General features: G+C 53.0%; 1 protein-coding gene across 2 annotated transcripts in view; it reads right to left on the bottom strand.

Annotated features, from left to right (window-relative positions):
- Window positions 1-23,869, bottom strand: part of EGFR (epidermal growth factor receptor) — a 188,629-nt gene that overhangs the window by 6,767 nt on the left and 157,993 nt on the right. For both annotated transcript variants that reach the window (XM_079932429.1, XM_079932430.1), the window contains exons 16-23: window positions 23,714-23,752; window positions 21,568-21,709; window positions 20,691-20,813; window positions 19,965-20,063; window positions 14,339-14,524; window positions 4,863-5,018; window positions 3,963-4,038; window positions 797-943 (exon numbers count right to left, since the gene is read on the bottom strand). In XM_079932429.1, the coding sequence (XP_079788555.1) occupies window positions 797-943; window positions 3,963-4,038; window positions 4,863-5,018; window positions 14,339-14,524; window positions 19,965-20,063; window positions 20,691-20,813; window positions 21,568-21,709; window positions 23,714-23,752 (968 nt within the window). The remainder of the gene's footprint in view (window positions 1-796; window positions 944-3,962; window positions 4,039-4,862; window positions 5,019-14,338; window positions 14,525-19,964; window positions 20,064-20,690; window positions 20,814-21,567; window positions 21,710-23,713; window positions 23,753-23,869) is intronic.

Genomic DNA, 23,869 nt, shown 5'->3' with positions numbered 1-23,869 from the left:
ATCCAAGTCTAGATTAAACATGCTGGAGGAACAGCTATCGACTGCAAATCCTCCTGATCCCTGAGGGTTATTTATTTTCTATCAGCAGGACGTCAAGCTATTCTGGGCCAGACTGCTATGTGACCTGACACAAATCATGTAACCTCTCTGGATCCCAGCTTCCGCAACCTAAAGCAAGGACGTTAAAAATGATTAACTCTGTGGTCTAAAGTTCAGAAAGGCTTAATATTTACATTAACTCGATCACATTCCCTGTGCTACCTTCTGTATAAATGCTCATCATGCATGTAATGTGGCCCGCAGAGCCTACTGAATTCGTGATTCTGATGGCGCGGTAGTGTCACCGTCAAGCTACACATTCTTACTTAGATTAAAATGTTTACTTGCTCCCACTGCAGAAGGCCTCACATAAATCCACTGTCTGAAAACGTTTACGTCAAAGCAGGAATGCCGATTCTGTTAACCTCTTGTGGTTACTCATTGTTAGGCATTTAAAAACAGTCTCTCTGGTAACAGGCTTCAAAAAGTGGGGCAGCTTTTTCACTGAGCAACTCAGAGAGAAGAATATTTTGGTGCAATGGCTTATGGGGGACTTGGATTTTACTTGTTTGCTTGTGAACATGGGCAAACGTCAGCTCACAGCGCTCAGTGCGTCAGGTAAGTGCTTCCAGAAGTGTCTGAGGGGGTGTTTACAGATGTGCCTGCCTATGGACCGTGACAGCATGTGTTCAGGGCGTCGAAGGCCTGGGGCGCTTGGCTCAGGGCAGCCCAGGGCCAGGTGCAGCCGGCCACTCACACTTGACCATGATCATGTAGACGTCGATGGTGCAGATGGGCGGCTGAGGCAGGCGTTCTCCCTTCTCCAGGACGGTTGAGATCTCACTCGCGGGGATCCCGTCGTAAGGCTTGGACCCAAAGGTCATCAACTCCCAAACGGTGACTCCTAAGAGGAAGAAGCGTTGCTTTGTGAGTCAGTAATAATCACTGCACCTTGTCTTTAGTCATCATTGTTGACATACTGTTTCTAAGGTTTAAAAACCCATGTCTGTGGCCTTGGGCAATTTGCTTGATGCTAGAAGTCTCAGTTCAGCTCCCTGTAAACGGGGGTGATGACAGTGTCTGCCTCATAGGACAGTTGTGAGGACCAAACAAGATAACACAACTGCAGTGTTCAGACGATCCCAGGCAAATAGTAAGCAGCCCATAAATAGTAAACTTTAGTAATAACAGCAAAGGGAATACCACCACTCTGAAACATACGGATTACCGTCTGTGGAGCTGGAGTGCCACACCCAGACATCATCGGCCCCAGGTGACTTACCAGCAAGGTTATAAACTGTTTTTAAAGCATAAAAAAATTGGAAGAAAAACCCCCTGTGTTCCTTTTGATAAATATAAAAACCCCATACTTTTAATTTCAACATCCATCCATCGTCATGATTAAAAAAGTCAAAGCAGGAGTAATTTTAGAATTGGTGTTTTTTAAGACTGTTCCGAAGTTCTGATGGTCCTTCCATCTCCGTGCCTCCCTTGATGGAATTCTCTGCTCCAGAAACACACAAATGCCGTGGGGAGTATGTCCCCACCTGGACAGCAAGGTGCCACTAGCGATGAGTGCAGTGGGCCTGAGCCTGGGTTCCCAGACCACACAGGGAGGGACCAGACACAGGAACCCGGGGCCTTCCTGGTCTCCAGCTAGTCTAACCCCCCCTTTTCTTGAGACTGGCTTCCAAATGCCTATCACCACGGATCTGCATAGATTTTTCAGAGGTCATTCCAAAACCGAATGACCTGAACTAACACGCAAAATGCAAGGCTGAAGAATGAAGGAAAGCAGTGGTCCAGGGACAAGAAAATAGATTCTTCTGTCCTGCCCACCACGGAGTCAATATGGACTTGATGAAAGAAAGAAAATCTCATGCCCAGATCTTTAAAGTCGATTGGTCCTCCTCTAACTAGGTTTAGACATTGCATTTAAACACACACAATGAATTCCTACGGGAAGGCAGCTTTTCAGGTTTCAGAACAAATGGTGAAAGCGGGCAGTGTGTGTACCCGGTTGTGGGGTATGAGTGGGGCTGGAAGGTGCTATGAATTCTCTCTCTTTTCAACTCCTAAGCGGAACTCATAGGTCCCTAACTGACTAAACTATTTTGCCTCGACTGGAGCCTAGACAGTGGAGTAACAGGATATGTTTTTAGCCTAAAAACTCAGGTTCATGTTGTAACAGGTCTGGTGTACTGCCAGGACAGCAGATTAGAATCACTGACAACATGATTTCCACTGAGACGAAAGACACAGCGCCCCCGTGGTGATGCTGGCTTTCTGATGTCGGTTGTAATCATTCACAGGGATTAAGTCACTGAGTCGGAGAGTTTTCATTTACTGGACAAACGTGGCCCAAGTGCGCGCTGCGAGTGGACACACAGGGCCAGGGGAGAGTGCAGCTGGTAGGCTGGGAAAGGCAGACCACTTCTGATCCTAACTGATCACGGTTAGGGGCTCAGGTTTTATCTGGAACATACGTGGAACACCAAAGAAGGATGTTAAGCAGAGAAGCGAACGTCTAATGTAGTTTAAAAATACATTTTCCTGCTGTTTGGAGAATAGATGAGTGGGTGTAAAACAAGCCCAGAGAAGACCCAGGAGGAGCCCCTCCTTGGTGTCACTGGGGGTGGGGGTGGGGTGGCTTGGGCTGTGACAATGACAATGACAGCTCTGGGCAGGACCACAAATGGGAAAGCAGCATTTCTTCCCATCCCTCTGGGGGAGTAGACATTTCTTGAACATGACTGAAAATAAGGCATCAGAATAGCTTTATTTCCTTATCCGGTTCATTGTGAGCAGCTCAGCTCACAGGTATAAATGAAAATTCACTTATTCATTCACAAAGATCTCCATCTTTGTAAAGCTTACATTATAGCAGAAAAGACAAAGACCCATGCAATTTTTAAAGATGCATTCGGAATATTAGGAAGTTAATAATGCTATGAAAGGAATGCTAAATGGACAATCTCCTGAATGATTTTGTTTTTGTGATAATGGCTAAATTCCTCTTGGAGATTCCTTTCACTATTGCTCTCCCCAAATACACGTTTCCATGGAGGTGGGTGACCCCTTCACCTCTGTTGCGTTCATAGCTGGGATAGGCTGCTGATGCATACATAGTTCAGTGCGGATCAGGTGTTTTGCAACCTTTGGGCTGATTCTGGGTGACAGAGAGGACTGCCTGCAGTAACAGAGGTGGAAGCACCCCAGCACGGCAGCCAGTGGAAATGCCTTCCTGGAAGGCAAGGCCCCTGCGGACTCAGGAAATGCTCTGTACAGAGGACGAGGCGAGAGCGTGACAGGTGTGTCTGAAGACAGGGAAGCCCGTCAGAGGACGGAGCACAGGGCTGCGTGGGCTTTGAAGGAAGAAGAATCAGACCCCGACGAGACGGCCTTCACAAGAGCTGGAAACAGTAACTATTTCCCTTTCCTCACATTTCCCCACAAACACACCCTCACAGTGCATTTCCTGAAGCCATTCTCTCTGATACACAAAGATGACCCCTCACTATATGAAACCAAAACCGCCGCGAGTTAGTCCATCATAAAACCACATTCCTCTACCGGGAAACTCGTCCCCATGAAACCTGATCTGTCATCTCCCTTTGGTTCACTTCAGATTCAGGGCAAGAGGTCACCTTTGGTTTGATTTGGGGGTACAGGCGTCTCCTAGGTTCAAGTTCCTTCCCTCCCGTTACCCGCTCTCCTGACAAGCTCACTGTTCTCTCCAGTGACACTTGGTACGGGAGTTAGACTCAGTTTCCTTTTTCACGTTTTCTAGTACAACAGACAGACAGTGGTGATCATGTGATTGTTAAGTCACCGTCCTGGACGGCAGAGCGCACGACGTGCGTGAACAACACAAGCCAGTGCAGCCCCAGCCCTGCTTCATCAGCCTCGGGATTTCGACTCACCGTAGCTCCAGACGTCACTCTGGTGGGTATAAATTCGGTGTAAAATGGATTCCAAAGCCATCCACTTGATAGGCACCTTGGGAAGATGAGAGAGAAAAGTAAGAAGACAACAGTGTTGAAAAAAAGGAAATCACACCGGAATAAATTACAAGCAACAAAGGTGAGGACGCCGGGCCGCCCCCAGCCCAGCCCAGCCCAGTGCACCTTCCCAGCCGGTAGGGAGAGGTTTAGTCTGGTAGAGAACAGGGCCTCTGTCAGGCCCAGAGCTGAGGCCCTTTGGTCCGTGGCTCTTCTGCTGAGCTGGGTGCACGTGCTGGCGGCGGGGGGCCCTGGCTGTGCCCTGTGTCTGTGGCTGTTTGCAGGGCTAGCTGCTTGGAGCCGTGCGGGCCACAGTGAGAGCGAAGACGGGAGCAGCTGAGCCAGGGCGTTCTGGAGGGCCTATCAGGACCCCCGCACCCGTCGCTGCTGGGACAGCCCCCTGGAGAAGCCCCAGGCCCATCCGAGAGGAAGAAGCCAATGCGGCCGCGGCCAGCGCCCCTCGGGAGCTGCTGGAACAACATGGGGCCCTTTCCGTGCCGCTCTCCCAGCTGTTCTTCTGAGAGGGGCTTTACCCAGGACTGGGAGGTTGACACCTACCCTTGGCTAACGGTCACCTAGCGATGGAGATGGAGCTGAGCTCACGTGTACCGCCTCCGGCCTCTGGGTGTGTCAGAAACCTCTTTACGCACCTTCCCAGCAAGTCCTGCTCCGCGGGCAGCTCTGGCTGCACGGCCAGAAGAGCCTGGCTGGACCCGGGTGCTGGTGGCAGCTGTGAGCTCACCCAGCAGGCCCCGAGGGTGGCCCCACCCGGGTCAGCCTGCTGGCAGGGCAGTGCTCGCCCTTTACAGGCCCGCGCCTTACCTTGCCCCCCTCCGCGTGGTATTCTTTCTCCTCGGCGCCGAGCAGTTTGGCCAGGCCGAAATCCGTGATCTTGACGTGCTGCGGCGTCTTCACCAGCACATTCCTGGCCGCCAGGTCTCGGTGCACCAGGCGCCGGTCTTCCAGGTAGTTCATGCCCTGCAACACGGGGGGGCGCGGTGAGGGGCGGGTGCTCAGCGGGCTCCCCTGGAGGGCGCGGCGGGGATCAGAGGGCGGGCGCCCCAGCGCAGGGTGCAGCGTCACGTACGCGACAGCCTCCGAGCCGGAGTCTGTCTGCGGACGGACTGCCCTCCACAGACACAGTGACTTGCACCTGGTAACATCAGTGACCAGAGTCTACCTGCTCCACGGACGAAAAGGGGAAGAGATGAAGACGTAACTGGCTGCTGACTTACTACCTTATGTCCATCCAGTTACTCAAGCTTCAAACTCAGCTGAACAAACAGAAGAAGCCAGTGACGCAGCAGGAGCCCCGCCGTCGGCCGTGACCTGGTTACGCGCTGCTTCCTGCTCGGGACGGCCGACCCCACCTGCCCGGCCTCGCCTTCCCTGCGCGCCAGCGCGTCTGCGGCGCCACCTCCCCAGGACCCAGGGCTCTCATCACGCTTTCCTGGAGCATCGTACGTGATTCACTACCAGTGAAGGTTTCGGTCCTGTTTTATTTTCTCTTTTTGAAATTGAAATCACATGGATGTTGAATTTGCTTTTATGGATACAAGGTGCCACTCCCTACCCCCTCCCTGGCTGCCTCCACAACTGCTGTAATCAGAATCAAGGCTGGAAGAGACAGAAAGACAGAATACTTGAGAAGTGCCCAGCGCAGTGCCCGACACATAGTGAATCCTCGGAGGTACCGTCAGCCCTTGGTACCCATGAGACTGGTTCCGGGACCCCCTCTCCCTGCCACCCCCCTAACCAAAATCCGTAGATATTCAAGTCCCTTATAACAAATGGAGCAAGTGTTTGTTACCTACACACATCCTCTTGCATACTTTAAGTCACCACTAGATTACTTATAACACCTCATACAACGTACATACTTGTAAACATAATGTAAATGCTATGTAAACAGTTGCTTGCATCCAGCCAATTCAACTTTTGTTTTTTGGAGCTTTCTGGAATTTTCTTCCCACATATTTTTGATCCACGGTTGGCTGACTCTGCAGATGCAGGACCCCGGCTACGAAGGGCTAACTGTGTGACCCCTCACCTCTAGCCCTTGTCCACAGCCTCCTTGGTGTCTCTGTCACCTGCCCTTTCTCCCCTGACAGGCGGGCTCACTCCCTGCCCCTATTCATGGCTTGAAGCCTGCCCAGCTGAGCCAAGCTTCCCTTGGACCCTCGCAAGCTCTAACCCGTTGACATGAGCTTGGCAGCCCTCGCCCCTGTGCAGGGCCAGACGGGCAGGCAGGAGAAGCCAAGCCGGAGGGTCAAGTTCTGCACACGGCCCGTGTGGCTGGAACCACGTCCTCTCCTACTTGCTCACAAAGGTGCCTCTCCTCTCCCCAGTCAGGGAGGTGGACCACATTTCCAGCCTCCTTTACAGCCGACACCCATGAACTCTCCTCCAGTGAAGGGCAGGCACCACAGAAATGCTTACCGAAGGGCACAAAATGGAAATGAATGGGCAAAACCAACTCTGCATTACTCTCGAGCCTTTTGCATGTAGCTCTCTTCATTTTAGTGCAAATGCAGGGAATACCTCTGTAGATAAGGATAGATCCCAAATTTTCTGGCAAATTCATTGCTTCCTTTTGCATAAGATATTAGGTAAAAATTACTAATTAACTTGTCACATCAAAGTGAAGTTTACAAATTTTCCTTCTAGAGTTAAACTAGCCATCACAGGAAAACAGGATCTTATAAAGACACTACCCAGGAGTTAGTCTTTGAGGGCTATTTTCGAAGCCTTTAATGTTTTTCTTTTCTTGGGGGAAAAGAAAAAGATTCCCATGTGTCCACTGTATTATCTAGAAAGCTCCTGAATGTTTAAGATGCTGTTTGATTTAAATGGTTCCTTTCTAAGATGTCTCAGGTGTCGGGAAATAAGGTTAATGGGCTCATGTCTATTCAAGAGGAGGTGGGCAGGTGCTTCCCTGGAATAGCACTTCCAGGTTAGGAATCATTCCTTCGGGATGGAGCGTGGAGAGGAAGACAGAAGCAGGGCTTCCTAGCAGAGGAGGACTTCCTACTCCCGGGCACCTCCCCCGCTTCACGGGGCCCCTTTCAGCAGCATCGTCTCCCCTGTGGTTCACTAAGCCCACAGGAGGACTTCAGAGGGCATTTCCAGCTACATTTAACTATCGTGAACTTTCTTTCTGCCTCTTTACGTGCCTAAGAGAGGATCTGGTGCACTGGATACATTTTTTACAAAAGCTCGCTGAAGATGACGGAAGGAAGGGATGAATGAATGATAACAGCGGCCGACAGTTCCGAGCCAGGCACTTCAAACACACCTGCGAAGATGCCTCTCCTGGTGCTGGGAGGTCCGGGACCCACACAACAGCCTCGACAGCTGCCCCAGGGCCCCAGGGCTCTGAGGCCACCACTGGGACCATGCCCTTAATTTCCCGCTGGGGCCTCCAAGTGAGACTTGTCTGCAGACCCAGAGATTGCTTCCGACGGATGCCACACCCCAGCATCTTGGCCCTGTGCCTCGGAGCTGAGCGTGCCCGAGGGCAGGTGGATGGGAATCTAACAAAGGAACTAGCTCCACCCCCGCCCCTCCCTCCCCACCCACCCCCACCCACCTCAGATGAGCAGAGCAACTGCAATGCACTGCAACGTTTTCTCGTAACCCCAGCCTTCAGAGAAGGCTTGGGAAAGGGCAGGAAAGAGCAGTACGTGTCTGGAGCACACAGCTAGAGGGATTTAAATCAGACATAATTTTGGGACAAGATTAGACTCATTTGAACTTAGATAAAACTCTATTCCTTGGTCTCTGTCCCACATAATATGGCGGTTTGAAAGGCCATCTCAGTTATAACTCTAGGCCCAGCAGAGTTATAGTTTAACCAGCACCAAAGATAAGAGCCCTGACATCGCTCGTAAACTCTCAGAATCCAAACAGAACCACAGGAAGCAACATCATCAGCGTCAGCCTCATGGGGCCTCTCGGAAACGCATTCTCTCTGAGATCCTCACTTTAACTGAATGGAACGTATTTATTTTGCTAGTTAACGCAGGACAGCTAGGATGGATGCGGCAATCCTGAGGTTAAAAGGGGATCTGAAGAGCCACCCTGGGACCTGAACGCACAGGAGACACAGGACGCTTCACGAGGGTTTTAAAGACTTTCCTCGCACAACGCCCGGGGAAGGAGAGAGGCCTGGGCTGGGTGTGACACATACGGACCGTATTCCCAGGCCCTGCAGCACCCTGCAACTTAGGAGACGCCCAGAGCAAGAGGCAGGAATGCGCTGCATTTCTAGTGTATTTTTTCACCACCATGTGGGGCAGTGGTGGGTAGTGGGGGCGGACACTGACTTGGTGACTACGGAGGTGGCAGGATAGGAAGCGGGGGGTAGGCAGAAGGTTCTGGCAGAGTAAAGCAAAGCACGGCGTCCACACCACCGAACCCCTGCCCTCAGAAGAGGCAGGGAAGTGTCCGAATTTCCTATTCCAGGCCCCAACCTCCTGCTGTGTAGGGACAGGAGGCCTGCTAGGCTCACCAGCCTGTGGGCTCCACTCTGACCCGTGACATCAAGTGCTGGGGAAAAGCACAGACTTGGGAGCAAGGAGCCCTGGGGTGGAATCTTGATTTTGCTACTTCCTAGCTTGAGACCTGGGCAAGTTACTTCAACACCCCTTGCCTCACTCTCCCCCAATGTAAAACGGGCTACTCAGAGGATTAAGTGAGTTCATCAACATGGAGCACTTAGGACGGGGCCCAGAGAGTCCTCCCTCAGTGCTGATTGCCATCATTTCCTCCTAAATGTGAAATCCATCCTCTCTTCTCCACCCCTGTGCCATGACCTGGAATTAGGCTGCTGCCACGTCCTGCTACACTTCCCAACGAAGTCTGATCACGAATAACTTCCCGCGCGGCGCCCTTTGCTTTCGTGATGAAGCTGCGCTTGTGGGTTCCTGCGGGGTCTCCCCTCCCCTCCGGCAGCCCTCAGTGTCTCTTGGCCACCTCTCACTGCTGCCTCAGATGGTCCCCAGGACAGGGACGGGCTCTCACTCGTGTGCACAGCACCAGAGCCACGTCCAGGCTCCCGAGGGTGCAGGGCGGCTGCCTCACCACTGCCGTCCCCGCACCTGGCGCTTGGCTGGCCGACTGAGCCCACCTGGCCATGCCCATGTGACGCGCAGAGCAGCCTCTGGGAGTCTGGTCCCTCGGCTCTCCTGCTCTGACCCACTCATTTCCTGCTGCACTGTTACCTCTGTATGGATCTGTTCTCCTCATCTGTTTGCAAGTTTGGGGAGATAGGAAATTCTGTCTTCTTTATATAAGTATTTCACATGATACCTGACACTGACAGATATATGCTCAAGAAATCACCAAGTGAAATGACCAGAAGTTGATGAATGTACTTTAACAGTACGACAACTTTTGGCTTTATAGTGACATACTGTAAAGTGATCGTTTAGGTTAAGTTCAACTGTAGTCTTGTGGAACGATGTGAGAATAAATAAAAAAATAATTCAAATAAGTAGACTATCTGGTAACCGGATCTGCTGTGTGGCTGTGTCCCTGTCTGCGGTCTTGCTGCCCAGGGTTTCACGCAGGTACCTGCTCTGCCGCTGAATCAGCTCTTAGGAAGCGTCTTCCTCTCTAGCCGGGTGGATGGAGGCTGGAGGCCGGAGGCTGAATCACCACCCTCAGGCTGCAGTTAGTCAGCAGGGTGGGGGCTGCCTGGAACCTCACCTTTCACCTCCAGGAGTCCTGATGTGGCGCACAGGAAAGCCAGGCGATGGGGGAGCAGACATGGGCGTGAAGGCCAGAGCCACCTGGGCCCAGACAGGAGGCCGTGCACAGGACCGTCAGCGTCTCTCCCTGCCCCCGAAGGCTGCGCAGACAACAGCCCCTCTTCCGGCCCCTCTTCCAGCATGATTTTCATTCTCTCCCACCCCTGCTCATCTCTCACGACCAGGCTCTAATTTGTCGATGTGGGTGTCATGACCTAGACTCAGACACGAGTGGCCAGCATGCTCTGCTACGTCATCGGCAGGCCCACCTTCCTCTCCTCACCCGGATGGGTCTTCCCTTCGCTGCTCTCGTGCCCTGAAAGCGCCTATAAATGTCTGAGCAGTGAAAACGCTGGGGCTTTTTCAGATGAGTTTAGACCAAACTAAGTATCCCATCTGCTTAAAAAATGGATCCTTCGAATGGAATGTTTTCTGAAGTTCATCCTTATTAAGTCTCATCTTATAGAATGAACTAGGTGTAGTTCAGTGCTTGTGAAGTTGTGGTCGGTTTCCTTCTGACAGCATCCACCCAGCCCTCGACCCCAGCCCCCAGCTACCTTCAAACCTCACCAGGGCCTGGTCAAGTATCTGAAACGTATATCGTCTCTCTAAAAACTCACTTCTGTGAGATCTTAATCCAAGTTAGGTGAAAGAAAGCTCTGTGGTCCCAAAGGTTTGTGAAAATGTGAAATTAATCACAGCCTAGAGAGCTGATTTATGCAGGAGTTGGCAGTCACGTGCTCTGCGGTGCTCTAAGAGGAATGAGCCTGGCGCGGCAGCGGTGTTCTCTAAACTGAATTGATGACAGACAGCGTCTTTTGCATGCTAACATTTTAGTACATTATTATCCCATCTAATTATTCTGGGATTCACTAGCTGGCTTATGCAGCCAGGAAGAATGCATACACTTTCCGAAGCACCTAAGTCACTCCCCGTGAGTGAGAGCCCCCTGTACCTTCCCGAGCCAGGAGCTTAGGAAGCGGTGATGAGGGAGCAGGTGACGTCTCGACGGCCTCCTGAGACTTGAGTCTAGAATCCACTCTCACCCTGTGTGGAAGGGCACCTCTGCTTTCCCAACCCCAGCAAGATTCCCCACTAGGCCACCTCTGTTTTTTTTTTCTTTTTTTCTCTTGCCCGTGATATAATTTTATTTGTCCTCTTAGCAGTTTAGCCAGGACAATAAACCTGCGTAATGGTACCCAGGTCTCCATCAATCCTGGAAAACTTCCCAAGAGAGCCTGTGCCTTTGTGAATCAGGGAGGACATTTGTAAGTCAATAAATCCCACCTCGAAAACGCCACCAAGATTAGTTTCTGGTCAGCCACTAAGTGTTTCTGGGTAGTTTCACTTCTAACTTTTACAGAGAAAACTGTTCAATCCTTAGGTAAACAGTCACTAACCCAAGAGCAAATTTCTCTCTTTACAGCTGAAGAAACCATTACTTTCCTTTCCCTGCAAGGACAGACACTGCAGCGCCACAGCTATTCAAGTACAGTGCCTTGGGTTTCTCTTGTGAAATAGGGAGCAGCTCCGTCGTAGACAAATCTAACAGCTGCAACGTGAACCGACTTCGGATGAAAGTGAACCTAAACAGAGTTCAACAGGCAGAGCAGTGGATTGAAATAACAAGGTGACATTCTGAGTAATATTATCTAGAGCACTGTCTTGGAAAACTTGCAGGCCCTGGAAAGTCAACTCAGGAACTTTGGAAACTCATGGCTGACCAGGGCCCGGGCACAGCTGAACTCGCCCTGTGGCGGGCACTGCCGTGGCCAGGTGTTTGTTTCTTCCTCGTGCTGGCAGAGGACTGATTTTTGGGGTCAAATAAACTTCCATCTATGCAGACACTTGTGAGCAGGCAGATCTGAATGTAGGGTTGCCAAGGAGAGAAGGGGAAAAGCTCATGAACGAGAGAGGACCGGAAATAGGAGACGCTGCTCTAGGGAGAGAAAGTCGATATAGAACCAGAATGAGACAATGTTTCAGCTTAGATTTTCGTCATGAATCTAACTTAAATTAGTCAAAATATGGCGAGAAAACCAGAGAGGTGAGCATGGGGTGCGTACTGGGGCCCGAGTGGGCACCTCACAGAGGCTACCCAGCACCGTTCTCGCTGCCGGGAGGACAGACGGCAGAGGCCCTTCTGCGGCCACAGAGAGACAACTCGCCTAAGAAAAGCCAGAATTGAGTTGTGAATCTCCCAGAGTCACAAGCCCGGTTCCGTACCGGGCAGAACTTGCCAAGGCTATGCGTCGCATCACGTAAGAAGTCACTTTTGTGGAACTGCCAACTGACACAAGATAATCACAATATGCTAAATACCCAGGCAGCCTCTGGTGAGCTGGGCCTCTTCACCCAGGCAGGCGTGCAGAGCTCTGGCCGCCCTGCCTGACCGGGGCAGCGGCAGCCAAGGCCTGGCTCTGACGGAGCTCACCTCCCCGTTTCAAGTTAAACAAGTAAATAAACCAGGTCTTCGCAGGTAGCAAGATGTGTTTTTAAAAAATAAAGCAAGTTAAGCAAGGTAACAGAGGCTGCCTGGGGTGGAGGGGGATAGCTTTGGTGATTCTCCTGCCTTAGCTCATCAGGGAAGAGACTAAGGAAGAATTTCTGGGGACAGGAGTCAGGACACGAGTAAACCTCCAGGAAAAATGCCATATTCAGCGAAAACTACTTGGGGCTAACGACCTCCTCCCCGACCCCAGCCTCTGTCCTGGGCTGGACAGCGTCCTCCCAGATCTCACGCCTACCCAGCACCCCAGAATGTAACCTTCTTTAGACATAGGGTTTTGCAGATCTAATCAGTTAAAGACCTCGAGATGAAGTCCTCCTGGATTTAGGAATGACTGGTGTCTGCTAAGAGAGAGGGTGATCTGGACTCAGGCCTAGGGCAGGAGGCCACGTGAAGACCGGGCAGAGACGGGAGGGACCTGGAGCCACCAGAGCTGGGGAGGGAGGAAGGATTCTCCCCTAGAGCCTTGGGAGGGGCACGGCCCTTCTGACACCTTGATTTGGAACTTCTGACCTCCAGAACTATGAGTAAGCTTCTGTTGTGGTAAGCCACTAAGTTTGTCGTGCTTTTTGGTGGCAGCCCTAGGAAACTAACACGGTCAGACAGAGAAATAACCAGCCTTTTCATGAGACCACAGCACGCGAGGCGCACAGGCTCTACCAGGACCACTGCCTAGCAGCGGCCATGTGACTCCTCTGCTCTGTGACCGGGGTTACGCCGAGAGCACCGCGCGATGGGCGGGCGTCCGAGAGGCACACCCACACCACCGCGTGCCAGAGCCTCCGCGGCTGTGGCTGAGACAGCGACCCCGACGGGCACTGGAAGAAGAGGGTTGAGGCGGCCTCCCACCGCCAGCCTCACCCTGCACCGCTGACCCCAGAGGAGCCCGTCCTGTAGCGGGCGTCTCAGGCGGCTGCAGGCTGGGCAGAGCCCAGAACACGTTTTCGTGTCTTTAGTCACCTTCTACGCCTGCTGGGGGTTGAGCGAGCGAGTTCAGAGCATCCTCAGGAGGAAATCTGCAGGACCGAGGGTGCTGCCGCCCTGGGTGAGGCGAGCAACCAGGACCTGGATGGGGCCTGGGGGACGAGGGGCGCCCTGTCCTCCCTGGTTCCTGCAGGCTCCCAACACCCGCCCCGGGGCTGAGGGCGGGGCCTGCCCACAGATTCCATTCATTCAGCGGAGTGAACGGTATACCCACTGTCAGGAGAAACAGAATTTAGCAAGTCGGGTTGCAGACAACTGATGCACTACTGGCCTGAAGAGAGGGAGATCTGAAATGGAAGAACAGTCCTTGTGAGGCCATATGAGCAGCTAACACCTGGCTCATTGCTGTGCTCCTGGTCTCAGCCCCACCTGGCCACTGTCTGCCCCCTCAGCCCCTCCCTCGCTCCGGATCTAGCCTGTCGACAGGGGGACGCGTACGCAGCCCCATGAAGCAGCAGAAACGTCTGTTCACCTCCTGCCACCGCACGTCAGAGCCAGCACCTGTCTGTCCACCCGGCCACTGTCACCTGACAGCCTTGGCCTGGTTTGCTGGCCTTGTGATCAAGTCCTGCCTGGGTGAAAGCCACACCTCCTCCTCTGCTCCAAATTCAACAAAAAGAATGCCAGGGAAACAAGAACACTAACATCAACCGTACTGAGAGCCCCCAGTGCAGAGAAAACTGTGCAAACGTAGCTGAATAGTTAGATTTTCAACGTGCAGTGGGATAGGCACCGATCTGATGCAAAGGACAACCGATTCAATTCAATCCAAACTAAAGAAGACTGCATGCCACGTACATGCACGTGCACACACATACACACACCCTCTTGGCAAACTCTATGCTGTCCGAGGATGGAGAACGTAATGATTAATTTCTCGGGTGTCTTTATTTCCCCTCTGCCGCTGTTCTCCGGGGCTCTCCCTCAGGATCGCATCATCCCAGGAGGTGAGGCTGGGGCGGCGAAGCGACGGCAGCCACCAGCGCTGCCTCGTGGCCCTGCCTGCCCTCCCTGCAGAGCTGGGCGCCTGCTCCGAGCACGCTCCTCTGATTTACCTTTGCGATCTGCACGCACCAGTTGAGCAGGTGCTGGGAGCCGATGTTGTCCTTGTGCTCGCGGACGTAGTCCAGCAGGCAGCCGAAGGGCATGAGCTGCGTGATGAGCTGCACCGTGGACGTCAGGCAGATGCCCAGGAGGCGGCACACGTGCGGATTGTCCACACTGGCCATCACGTAGGCTTCCTGGGGGGAGAGGAGGAGAGGGCGCATCAGAAGGGCTCCCCGCCGTGGCTAAAGGAACAGGCAGACAGACCATTTCCGGGTACAGAAGTCGAACACGATTTTGAGTTTGGAAATGTGCACGTGTGGAGGACAAGGGTGCCCGTGAAACGTCTAGTGCAGTGGACGTTCCCGTGGGGTCTCTTGCACGCGAGGCTGTGGAGTGGCTTGACGGGAGACGGCGTCCTCTGAGTGCACGTGCGGATTCTGCATCACAGAGAGGCCCGGGCCGCGCTCCCATCGGCAAAGCGTTGGGTGAAAATGAGACCTGACGTCCCCAAGTTTGGGCGTTGCTGAGCCCTTACGAAGACCTCCACCTCAAAGCCAAAGATGCCGCCGCTTAAAATGGTGTCAGGGCCGGTGGGAACCCGTGCTTGGGGCCCACACCCTGGTGAAGACTTGCCCGCTGACTCCGGAACCCCGGCCTTGGGCACCGTGGAAGGAGATGCTGAGAGCTCTGGGGGGGGGGGGTCGGGAGAGGGAGGGGGACCTCACCTCCCCACAGAGCACCGGGGGCAGAGGGGGGAGCCACCCCCTCCCCCCGCACTGCCGGGACCACGGGCACCGCTGCCACGCACAGCAGAGAAGCCCTTTCAGTGCACCGTTTCTGGCTCTGAACCGGACAGAGGACGTTACACCTACAGCAATCGCAGACTCTGCTGGCGGCCCAGGATTCATTTCTGAAGAGGTGGTCTGTGTCGCCCCGCCTCAGTCTTGGGAAGGGAAATCCATGCTGCTCTGCAGAACCCACTCCCCACAGCCCCGCCCCTGCTAATTCGGAGGCTGCCGTGGCGGGAGCCCGGCACAGACCCACAGCCATGGACTTTATCTGAACCCTTCTGCTATCCTTGGGCGGAGGAAGCGGATTTCATTTACCACCATGCACATAACTGGGCCTCGCTTTTGTCTAAGAATTAGGGAATCCTCAATTTCCACCAAGAAACTCCATCTCTTTCCCTTTAGAATCCAAAGGGGGGGGGTGACATTTTATACAGACACAGAAGGGACCACCTGGTCTCCAAGAGAAAGTTCAGAGGCGCCTCTCCCCACCTGACTGCTGCTGTGCTCGGGGGTGTGGGCCCTCTGTGCAGAAGGGAACACGGCCTGGGCCAGGTGAAGGCACGCCAGGGGGATGCTGGGGCAGGCACCGCAGGAGCCAGAGGTGACAGTGGTGACAGACAGGTGCAGGGGCACGTACACACATCCCTAAACACAAACGTGATGGCCTGAACCCCTCCCCTGGCCTCACTGTTCCTGGGGAGCCCGCCAGGCCTCGCAAAGCCTCTCCTCCCACAGACCCCCGGTCCTCCTTCTTCTCTGCTCCCCAACTCTGCTCGCCCGCACCCGGGACGGCCTTTGTCTGGAATGCCCTTCCACCTCCTCTTTCCCTGGCTGACCCCTCCTCAGAGGGCATCCCTGAGCCCCAATCTAAGTTAAATTCTCCTGGCATCTTGCAGTTTCTCCCTCGGGGGAGCAGGCTCCGTACGGCCTGCGAACTTGCCAGAGATGCCAACCCTCGGGCCTCACCCGGGGCAGGTGTGCCGTGTGAGATGCACGGAGCTGGGGCGTGTTTATCACCTCACCTCCCCAACACCTGCTCCTGCTTCGTCCTTCCCGTGGTGCCCAACACATCTCTAGGCACAGAGCTGCCTCAGAAACACCACGGCCGAACGACACTGAAATCATACGAGACAGAGCCCATGCCACGTCCACTACGGAAAGAAACCCACAGCTCTGACATCCGCTGCAGAGCCACCGTCTGTCTGGACGCTGCCCCAAGTGGAGACGCCCTGCTCTCACAGGCATTTCTCCTCGTCCGTGTTGCAAACGCACATCACAACAGCAGAGCAGGTGTTTAATGCTATGGACCTTCTGACAGCTCTTCACCTTTGAGAAGGGCTACTGATAAAAAGTTAACACTGGAGAAGGCCTGCAAGTGGTTTCTTCTCAAGCCGTTATTTGTCTGAAGAGGAAACTGAGGCCCAGTGAACGACGACCAGAGACCACATTTCTTATGTCAGGGCGGGGCCCACACCCGGGGCTCCCCCGACCCAGGCCCTCCCCCGCTTACCCCACGCACCGCGAGGCCTTGTTGAGTGCTCCGGCAGATGGGCTACCAGAAAGCGCCACACCTCATGACACAGAAAGAGCACGTATATAAATGTGTTTTGCATTCCCGTTCCGTTGCCTGCCCTAAATTTAAGCTGGAAAGTCTGTGGAAACATCAATAGGCCGTGCGATCGCCAGAAAAGCACAAATCACGTCTCTCCCCCAGTCTGGGAAACTGTACAACCATAACACCAAAGAAATCCCCTGGCTGTTCTTATTTTCTTAAGATCTGGTGGAGACTTGGAAACATGTTGTATTCATTTTAGAGGGGAGAGAAATCTGCAGATCAGAGCAGTCTGAGCGGCCCATCTGCTGCGGGCCGTGGGGAGCTGACCTGGGGCTCGGGGAGCAGAGCATGGGCGTGGGTGTCCGGCCACACAGAGCCTGGAGCCCTGCCAGGACCCCGCTCCTATTAAAATCTGGTACAGCCACAGATTTCTGCCTGCCGAAGCCCGGGCACAATGGGGATGCTGCCTGGTGGTGTGTCCTGTTCAGTGTGTGCAGGAGTTAACGTCAGCTTTGTCCTTAGCTTTGTTTTTCTTGGAATCTCAAAGGTGCACTGTGACCTACGGCAAGAACGCTTGGTATATCCCCCAGCCATCTCTGATCGGCCACCCCCCCCCAGGCGTGCAGACTGGCAGGCAGAGCCCACGCTCGGAGGCTCCCAAGGCTGAGGTCAGAGTCACGTGGCAGGAGGGCCTCTGAGGCTCGGTGACCTTGGAAGTCTATTATTTTGTCCAACCGTTGAAATCTGGGGGGCCTTCCTTCTTGCCGTCTCCCTCATCTGTGAACTAGTTTACGTTAAAGATTGGGGAAAAAGGATTCCACTAGACTTTAAACTCCTTCAGGAGAGGCAGACGCTTAACTTTAAGAATATTTCTGAAAGTGTCCCATTAACTAAGCCACCACTGACCGCAGCGTGCGCCAGGGTTGGAGGGTGTGTGTGCTGGACCTCAGTGCTGGCCTGGGTAGGGGAATAAGAGTACGGGTTGCTGGAGCCATTTACAAGTGCGTGTGAGTGTTTCAAAGCCCACGCTCAGGGCTTCCCTGGTGGCGCAATGGTTGAGAGTCCGCCTGCCGATGCAGGGAACACGGGTTCTTGCCCCGGTCCGGGAGGATCCCACATGCCGCGGAGCGGCTGTGCCCGTGAGCCATGGCCACTGAGCCTGCGCGTCCGGAGCCTGTGCTCCGCAACGGGAGAGGTCATAACAGTGTGAGGCCCGCGTACCGCCAAAAAAAAAAAAAAAGCCCACGCTCAGCCCCCTGGGCTGCCTGTCACAGAATTAACTTGCCTTTTAACTCACTGTTGAAACTGTCCCTCAAATCACTGGCGGCTGCTTCAGCTTTCCCTTCCCTCAGGGGCTCCCCACGGCTGCGCCCACCCTGCGAGGACAGGCTCCCTGTGTATGTGGGGCAGAGGGAGCTTCGGGAAAAGCAGGCGGAGGGCCTCGGGCTGCCATCCCTCTGGTTACAGCCACAGGACAGGTGTTAGAGCAGGAGGAAGAAACCGGGGTGGGTGGGGGGACGCAGGGAGAGAAGGAGAGCAGGACAGAGACAGCGCAAGAGGCGAAATGGGACTTCACACTTTTTTTTTTTTTTTTTACCTTGTCAGTCTTTCCTTTCTCTATCTTCTACCCCAACTCTGGCCCACGAACGCAGATTTCCTCCAGTTTTAGGGGTCCTGGAGGGCCCTTCTCAGTGAAGCTACTTCCTTCCCAAAGTATAGCTACTGTCTTCAAAATCGCCCTTACTCTGCGTAGTGAATATTGTTAAAATTCACATCTCAACACCGTTTTGTGAAAGTTATTAGAATGTCTTAAATGAGTAACAAATGAATTAAGGAAGCCAATTCTGCAAAAAGATTTTCTTTTTAACAGTGTAGGAGAAGGAGCTAGAGGCTGAAAGTGAAGAGACTTCACAAATCACTTGTTTGCTGTACTTGTGGTTATGGAAACAGGAGTCGACGTTACGTTAACAGACTGTACGTTAATTTGTAAACTGTGAAAATGAAAGATAACTTTGCCTGGTAAGCTATCATCAGTGTGTGAGACCTTCTGTTGCACTGTGTTAATACATCATCCTTCAAGTAGAAGATACTGGGGTGGGACTTTCCTGCTGCGATGAAAGGAGAGGAGGCTGCCTGGAGAAAATGGGGTTGGAGAGAGTGCGCTCCTGGGAAGCTCACTGTCTGAACGCTTTTTTAAAAAGGCCCATGTTTGCTTTGCTTACTGTATATTCTGTGGGTTAGATACAAGAGTGGGGAAATGTTATATTTGAACTTTGTCCTTCGTGGCTGTAACACGAACTAAGTTCTCTAGATTTTTGACTCAGTAAAGGCAGTCGTTTTCCTTTTTCATTGACTGTTTCCCTAATTCACCGCTGAGCCCCTCCAGCTCCTCTTTCACTGGCTCTGCTTTGGGACAAGAGCAAGAGAAACCCACATCCACCACGGCAAGCGGAGGCCAGCGCTGTTAGCCCGGGACCCCAAGGGTGTGTCCACCGGAGCTTCCTGAGCTTCTACCTGCAGAGGGTTCTGCCCAGCTCCAGGCTGGCCCCTCCTGCATCCAGCCTCTTTCTAAGACTGTGCAGCCCCCTCACTCGCTAGTGAGGGTCCGGGGAAGGTGGAAAAAGTTCAAGAGAATCGCAAGTAAACACATGTAACAATAATCTTGTGGAGTATTTCAAAGAGTCCATGAAGTAGCAATCAGCAGTCGCTAGAAATAACCTTTAAATTACTTTGAGAGAAAGTACAGAAGGGGAGCAAGAGATTATAGAGTTCATAGAGCATCATAGTGTTAATCCTAGGCACCTTTACAAAGCCATTTCAAAGATGAGCTAGCTGGTGGAAGAAAACGAACATGCATTTCAGAGTCAGAAGTAACCACGTGCTGGAATCCTACCCCAGCCACGTGACCCTGAGCATCAGGCTGCTTCATGCCTCCGTTTCTTCACTGAAAGCTTGGTGAGCACAACACCTAGAGCAGCACAGGCCCGCCAGCGGCAGTCACTGAGACGGCAGGGGTAAAGCCATGAGCACAGGGACGGCCCCCGGTGGATGCCCAGGGACCGCAGGCTTCCGTACTTTCGGGGGCCGATAAGAGAATGGAAGAGTGAGTCTTCTCTACGAGAGAGAATTATACCAACTATAGCCAGAAGGAAAAAAGCCAGGAAAAGCGACCATTTAGAATGCGGTGATGACAGAGTCTAAAACAGAGCAATGTGCTGCCAACCACGAAGAAAGGTGGCTTCTGGCTTCCAGGCCCGCAGAGAGCTAGAGAATAAAGCAGAAACTCACATCAAGAATCTCCTTGTTGGCTTTTGGAGATGTGGCTTCTCTTAATTCCTTGATAGCCACAGGAATTTTAACCTTCTCGCCTTCTGGGATCCAGAGTCCCTGTGACGAAGAGAGGTGAAGACATTGGCTGGCAAGCGTCATACACGTAACAGGCGGCTCCTAGGCTGGCTGGGCATCATTCGTGACCCCAGCCCAAAGGGCGAGGGGCTCGAGCACGGCTCTGCACCCAAGGCCACCGGTGCTGGGAGTCACGACAGCTCAGCAGCTCTTTAGCTATCACGTTCCAGAAATCAGAGCAGTTAGACAAAACCCCTAAGCTCGTGCCAGTTACACAGTCAGTGTGAGTCATTTTGTCCAGAATTCTGAGATTCCGGGTCTAGGCCTAACTGCAATCAGACTATGCAATGGGGATGTAGGAGAGAGAAATGAAGAGGAAGCTGTTCTGAGCTGGGCTTTATTCAGATGCTGCTGTGCCGTGACAGGCAACCCTCTCTCAGACGGACCTGTGCCACCCACCCCTCGGAAAGCTCACACTGAACTCCTGAAAATGTCTGTGCCTGTGTACAGATCTCACCGCACCAGTTACTTGTCACTGGGATTATAAAAGATTTCCTCTAGACAACTTGAGAAAAACACTGGCTCTTCCTAAACGCTCAGTGACACAAAGAGCACGTGACCACGATGAAGACCGCCGCGGAAGGCGCCCGGGACCCCCGGGGGGCTCACCTTGTACACCGTGCCGAATGCTCCGGAGCCCAGCACCTTGACCTTTTTTAATTCCGTCTCCTTTAAGATCCTCAAGAGAGCTTGGTTGGGAGCTTCTCCGCTGGGCGTCAGAGGCTCGACAAGCTGTGACAGACAAGAGGAAGAGACGATGCCTGCTGGGCCGGGGAGAGGGGTGGCAGGTCCAGACACCAGGGGACAGAACTCGCGGCTCTCCCTCCGGAGACAGGGACGCCTGTTCTAAGGCACTTGGTGAGACGCTCGGAAGGAACAGGGACTGACCCCTCCCCCCCTCAAAAAAAGGCATCCTTGAACAGAACGGCTCCTTTGCAATAAGTGCAATTTCTATTTCTGTGTCCGGGCCGAGAACACTTGGGGAAGGACAGTGTTCTGTGGTGGTCACTCTGCTAACCGGTCGGGCCCCTCACAGCCGTTTTGCGTAGCTGCGGTGGGTCCCTCTTCCCAGGGCCTCTGGCTTCTGACACGTTGTCGGACACGGATGCCGGTTGAGAAACCACGGACAACACGGTCACAAACGTGGCTCCAAAAGGAGCAGCCGCTGGTGTGGACAATGGCATTTTCCAAAGTAACACCTCCTGAGCTCACGTTTCTGCGCGCCAGCCTTCCCCTTGGCCGGCCCGAGCGCCCGCCCCACGTGGGCAGCGGGCGCCCCGTCTTGGGAACCGGCCGTGGGACTTACCCTAGACACAGCTGCATTCCCCTGGATACAAGTACTAACATGTGCATGTAGTTGCTTATAACTGGACATTCAGAGATTCTTCCGACTTTTTCCTCGCGATAAAAAGAGCACAGTAATAAATCTTCAAGACGCAAGCCTCGGGCTGCCGCGCCTCCCCGCCCCCTCGCGCGCGGCGCTCACCTCGCGCTCCTGCAGCAGCCGGCGCAGCGTGCGCTTGCGGACGATGCGGCGCCTGCGCAGAAAGAGGCCGACCCCCAGGGCCAGCACCAGGGCCAGCAGCAGGGCGCCCACCATCCCGGTGGCGATGGACGGAATCCTGGGCCTGGAACGAGGTGGACACGCAAAGGGGTGAGGTTTGTTACCTTCTTGGCATTTCACATATTTCCCGTACGTTCTAATAGCATGACGTCATTTAGGGCTAGCTCAGAAAGTGGAATACGGCGCAGCTCGTAAAGGAGAAAGGAGGGCGGACTTGGAGCCCCAGGGCAGGGTTTCCAACTTCCTTCAGTATAGGAGCCTGCTTTGTCGCATGTTTTACACTGAGGTATCATTTGGACTTCTCCCTACAGGATCATACTTTTCATCTGTTGATTAAGAAAACACATCATTTAAAAAGTAACTCAGAGTTCAGCCATGCTTTTCATATGAATCTGTGTGGCTTCCCCGGAGTGTCTCCACGCGTTTGAGGCACGCCCTCCGTGACACTTGCGATGTCTGCTGGCCAGGCTGGAAGGAGGGACCCTTTCAAACCTGTGGAGACTTCCCGAGGGGTCCGGGGCTTTCAAGATGGGACCAGAGCCGTAGGAAGTGCTGTAGCATGAGGGTGGAGGCGGTGAGGAAGTGACAGGATTTCCACACGGACAGCAGAGCTGTCAGGGATGAGTGATGTCATCCTGCAGCCACCCCTCCCCCCATAGAGCTCGGGTCAACAAACACCCAAAACTCAGGTTCTAAAGCTCACGGGGAAAGAACCGTCTGAATTAGTAGATTCTGAATTTAGAATCTTCATAAAGCTTTTATTCTCCAGCACCTGTGCCATCTAAGCTTCTGGCAAACTTCATATTTTCAGGTAGAAATGTTAATGAATATCAAAAATTAATCAGTAGCACCGTTTGCACCTAAAAAAATGTGCCAGTGTTCTTACAGATTTCTCATAAGTGGGTCAAATGTACTTCACGTAAATGGTATTGATGACACTTTCTTCTTAGCAAGTGCAAAAGTCATCTCCTGAGTTATACCATCTTCCCAATTAATACAGTTTGAATTAATGGGTTTTTCCCATTTTGAAGGGGACACTGAAAGATATAAGGAATAATTTGTACAGAGTATGTGTTCCATGGGAAGTAGGGGGAGTGAAAAGAGAAGAAAAGAATTAAAAGGGTAAAAATATAACAAAGAATGGTCGTTGACCGGTTTCAGGGTGGGGATGTGACGGAAAACCTCATAACTAAGACGCTGATTGAAGCACGAAGAGAGGACAAAGCTTGCTGGTGTCCTCGTGGCTCAAGTGAAGAGGGGCGTAAAAGGAAATTTTTATCTTTGAGAAACTGCCCTATTTGTCTTTCATGTCTCACTTGATAGCAGGAGGGATCAGTTATCTTGGCTAATTCTTCGGCAAGAGACTGAGCTGACTGGCATTGAGGAAGGTTGTTGAGGGGAGGAATTCTGTAAACATTACTGGAGATGGCAGAGGTTCCTGGACGTTTGGCTGCTGTTTGGGGATAACTGGTCAGTGTCTTGTGTATAATTCTGATTCTTCGATAGACATTATTAATTGGTAGTATCACTCTTTCCTGATGAGTCTGAACAGGAAGTCCCAATTCTGCTTTTCTCTGTGCAGCATTTCAGGCAATGACGGCAAAAGGATCACAACTGAAATGCTGAAGGAAGTCCTGTGTTTAGGAAAGGAAGTAAGGGGAGAAAGTCTCCCAAGGTGGAGCTCTGTCATTGAACAGACGGGTCATTCAAACACAGGTTTGTGGTAGGGCCAACTGGGTCAGCGAGGAAAGAGGAGGGAAGCTGGAAGAGGAGAAGGACCCAACCACCCTGGTGACCTAGGGAGCAGGGCTGCGTGTAGAAGCGCTGGGCCGTGAGGCTGGGTCCGCGTGGAGGGGCCCAGCACTCCTGTCCTGCCCTCCCCCCTGGCCCCAAAGCACAGCCAGCAGCGTGGGCAGGGTGAGCTCTGCTAGGAATGCCCAGGCTGGCCCAGGGTGAAGTGAGAACCAGCCAAGGCAGAGGGCCGTCGGAAAAGAGGGAAAGCACTACCCTCGCCCACAGCGCTCTTGGTCATTTCTGATCAGGTTATCGCATACAGTGTCACACTTACCCACTCACTGCACAGCCTTCAGAACCGGGCCCAGCACAGCTGTAGGAATTGAAAGAGAAATACACATTTTGATCATTTTACTTCTTTAGAAACCTATGGGGTTTCTAGCAAGAAGCTATGGACAAGGGAGACGCTCATAGGGAGAGCTCAGCCAGT

Source organism: Stenella coeruleoalba, assembly GCF_951394435.1.
Source record: "Stenella coeruleoalba genome assembly, chromosome: 9".
Classification (NCBI taxonomy): domain Eukaryota; kingdom Metazoa; phylum Chordata; class Mammalia; order Artiodactyla; family Delphinidae; genus Stenella; species Stenella coeruleoalba.
This window is presented reverse-complemented; position numbering and strand designations above follow the sequence as displayed.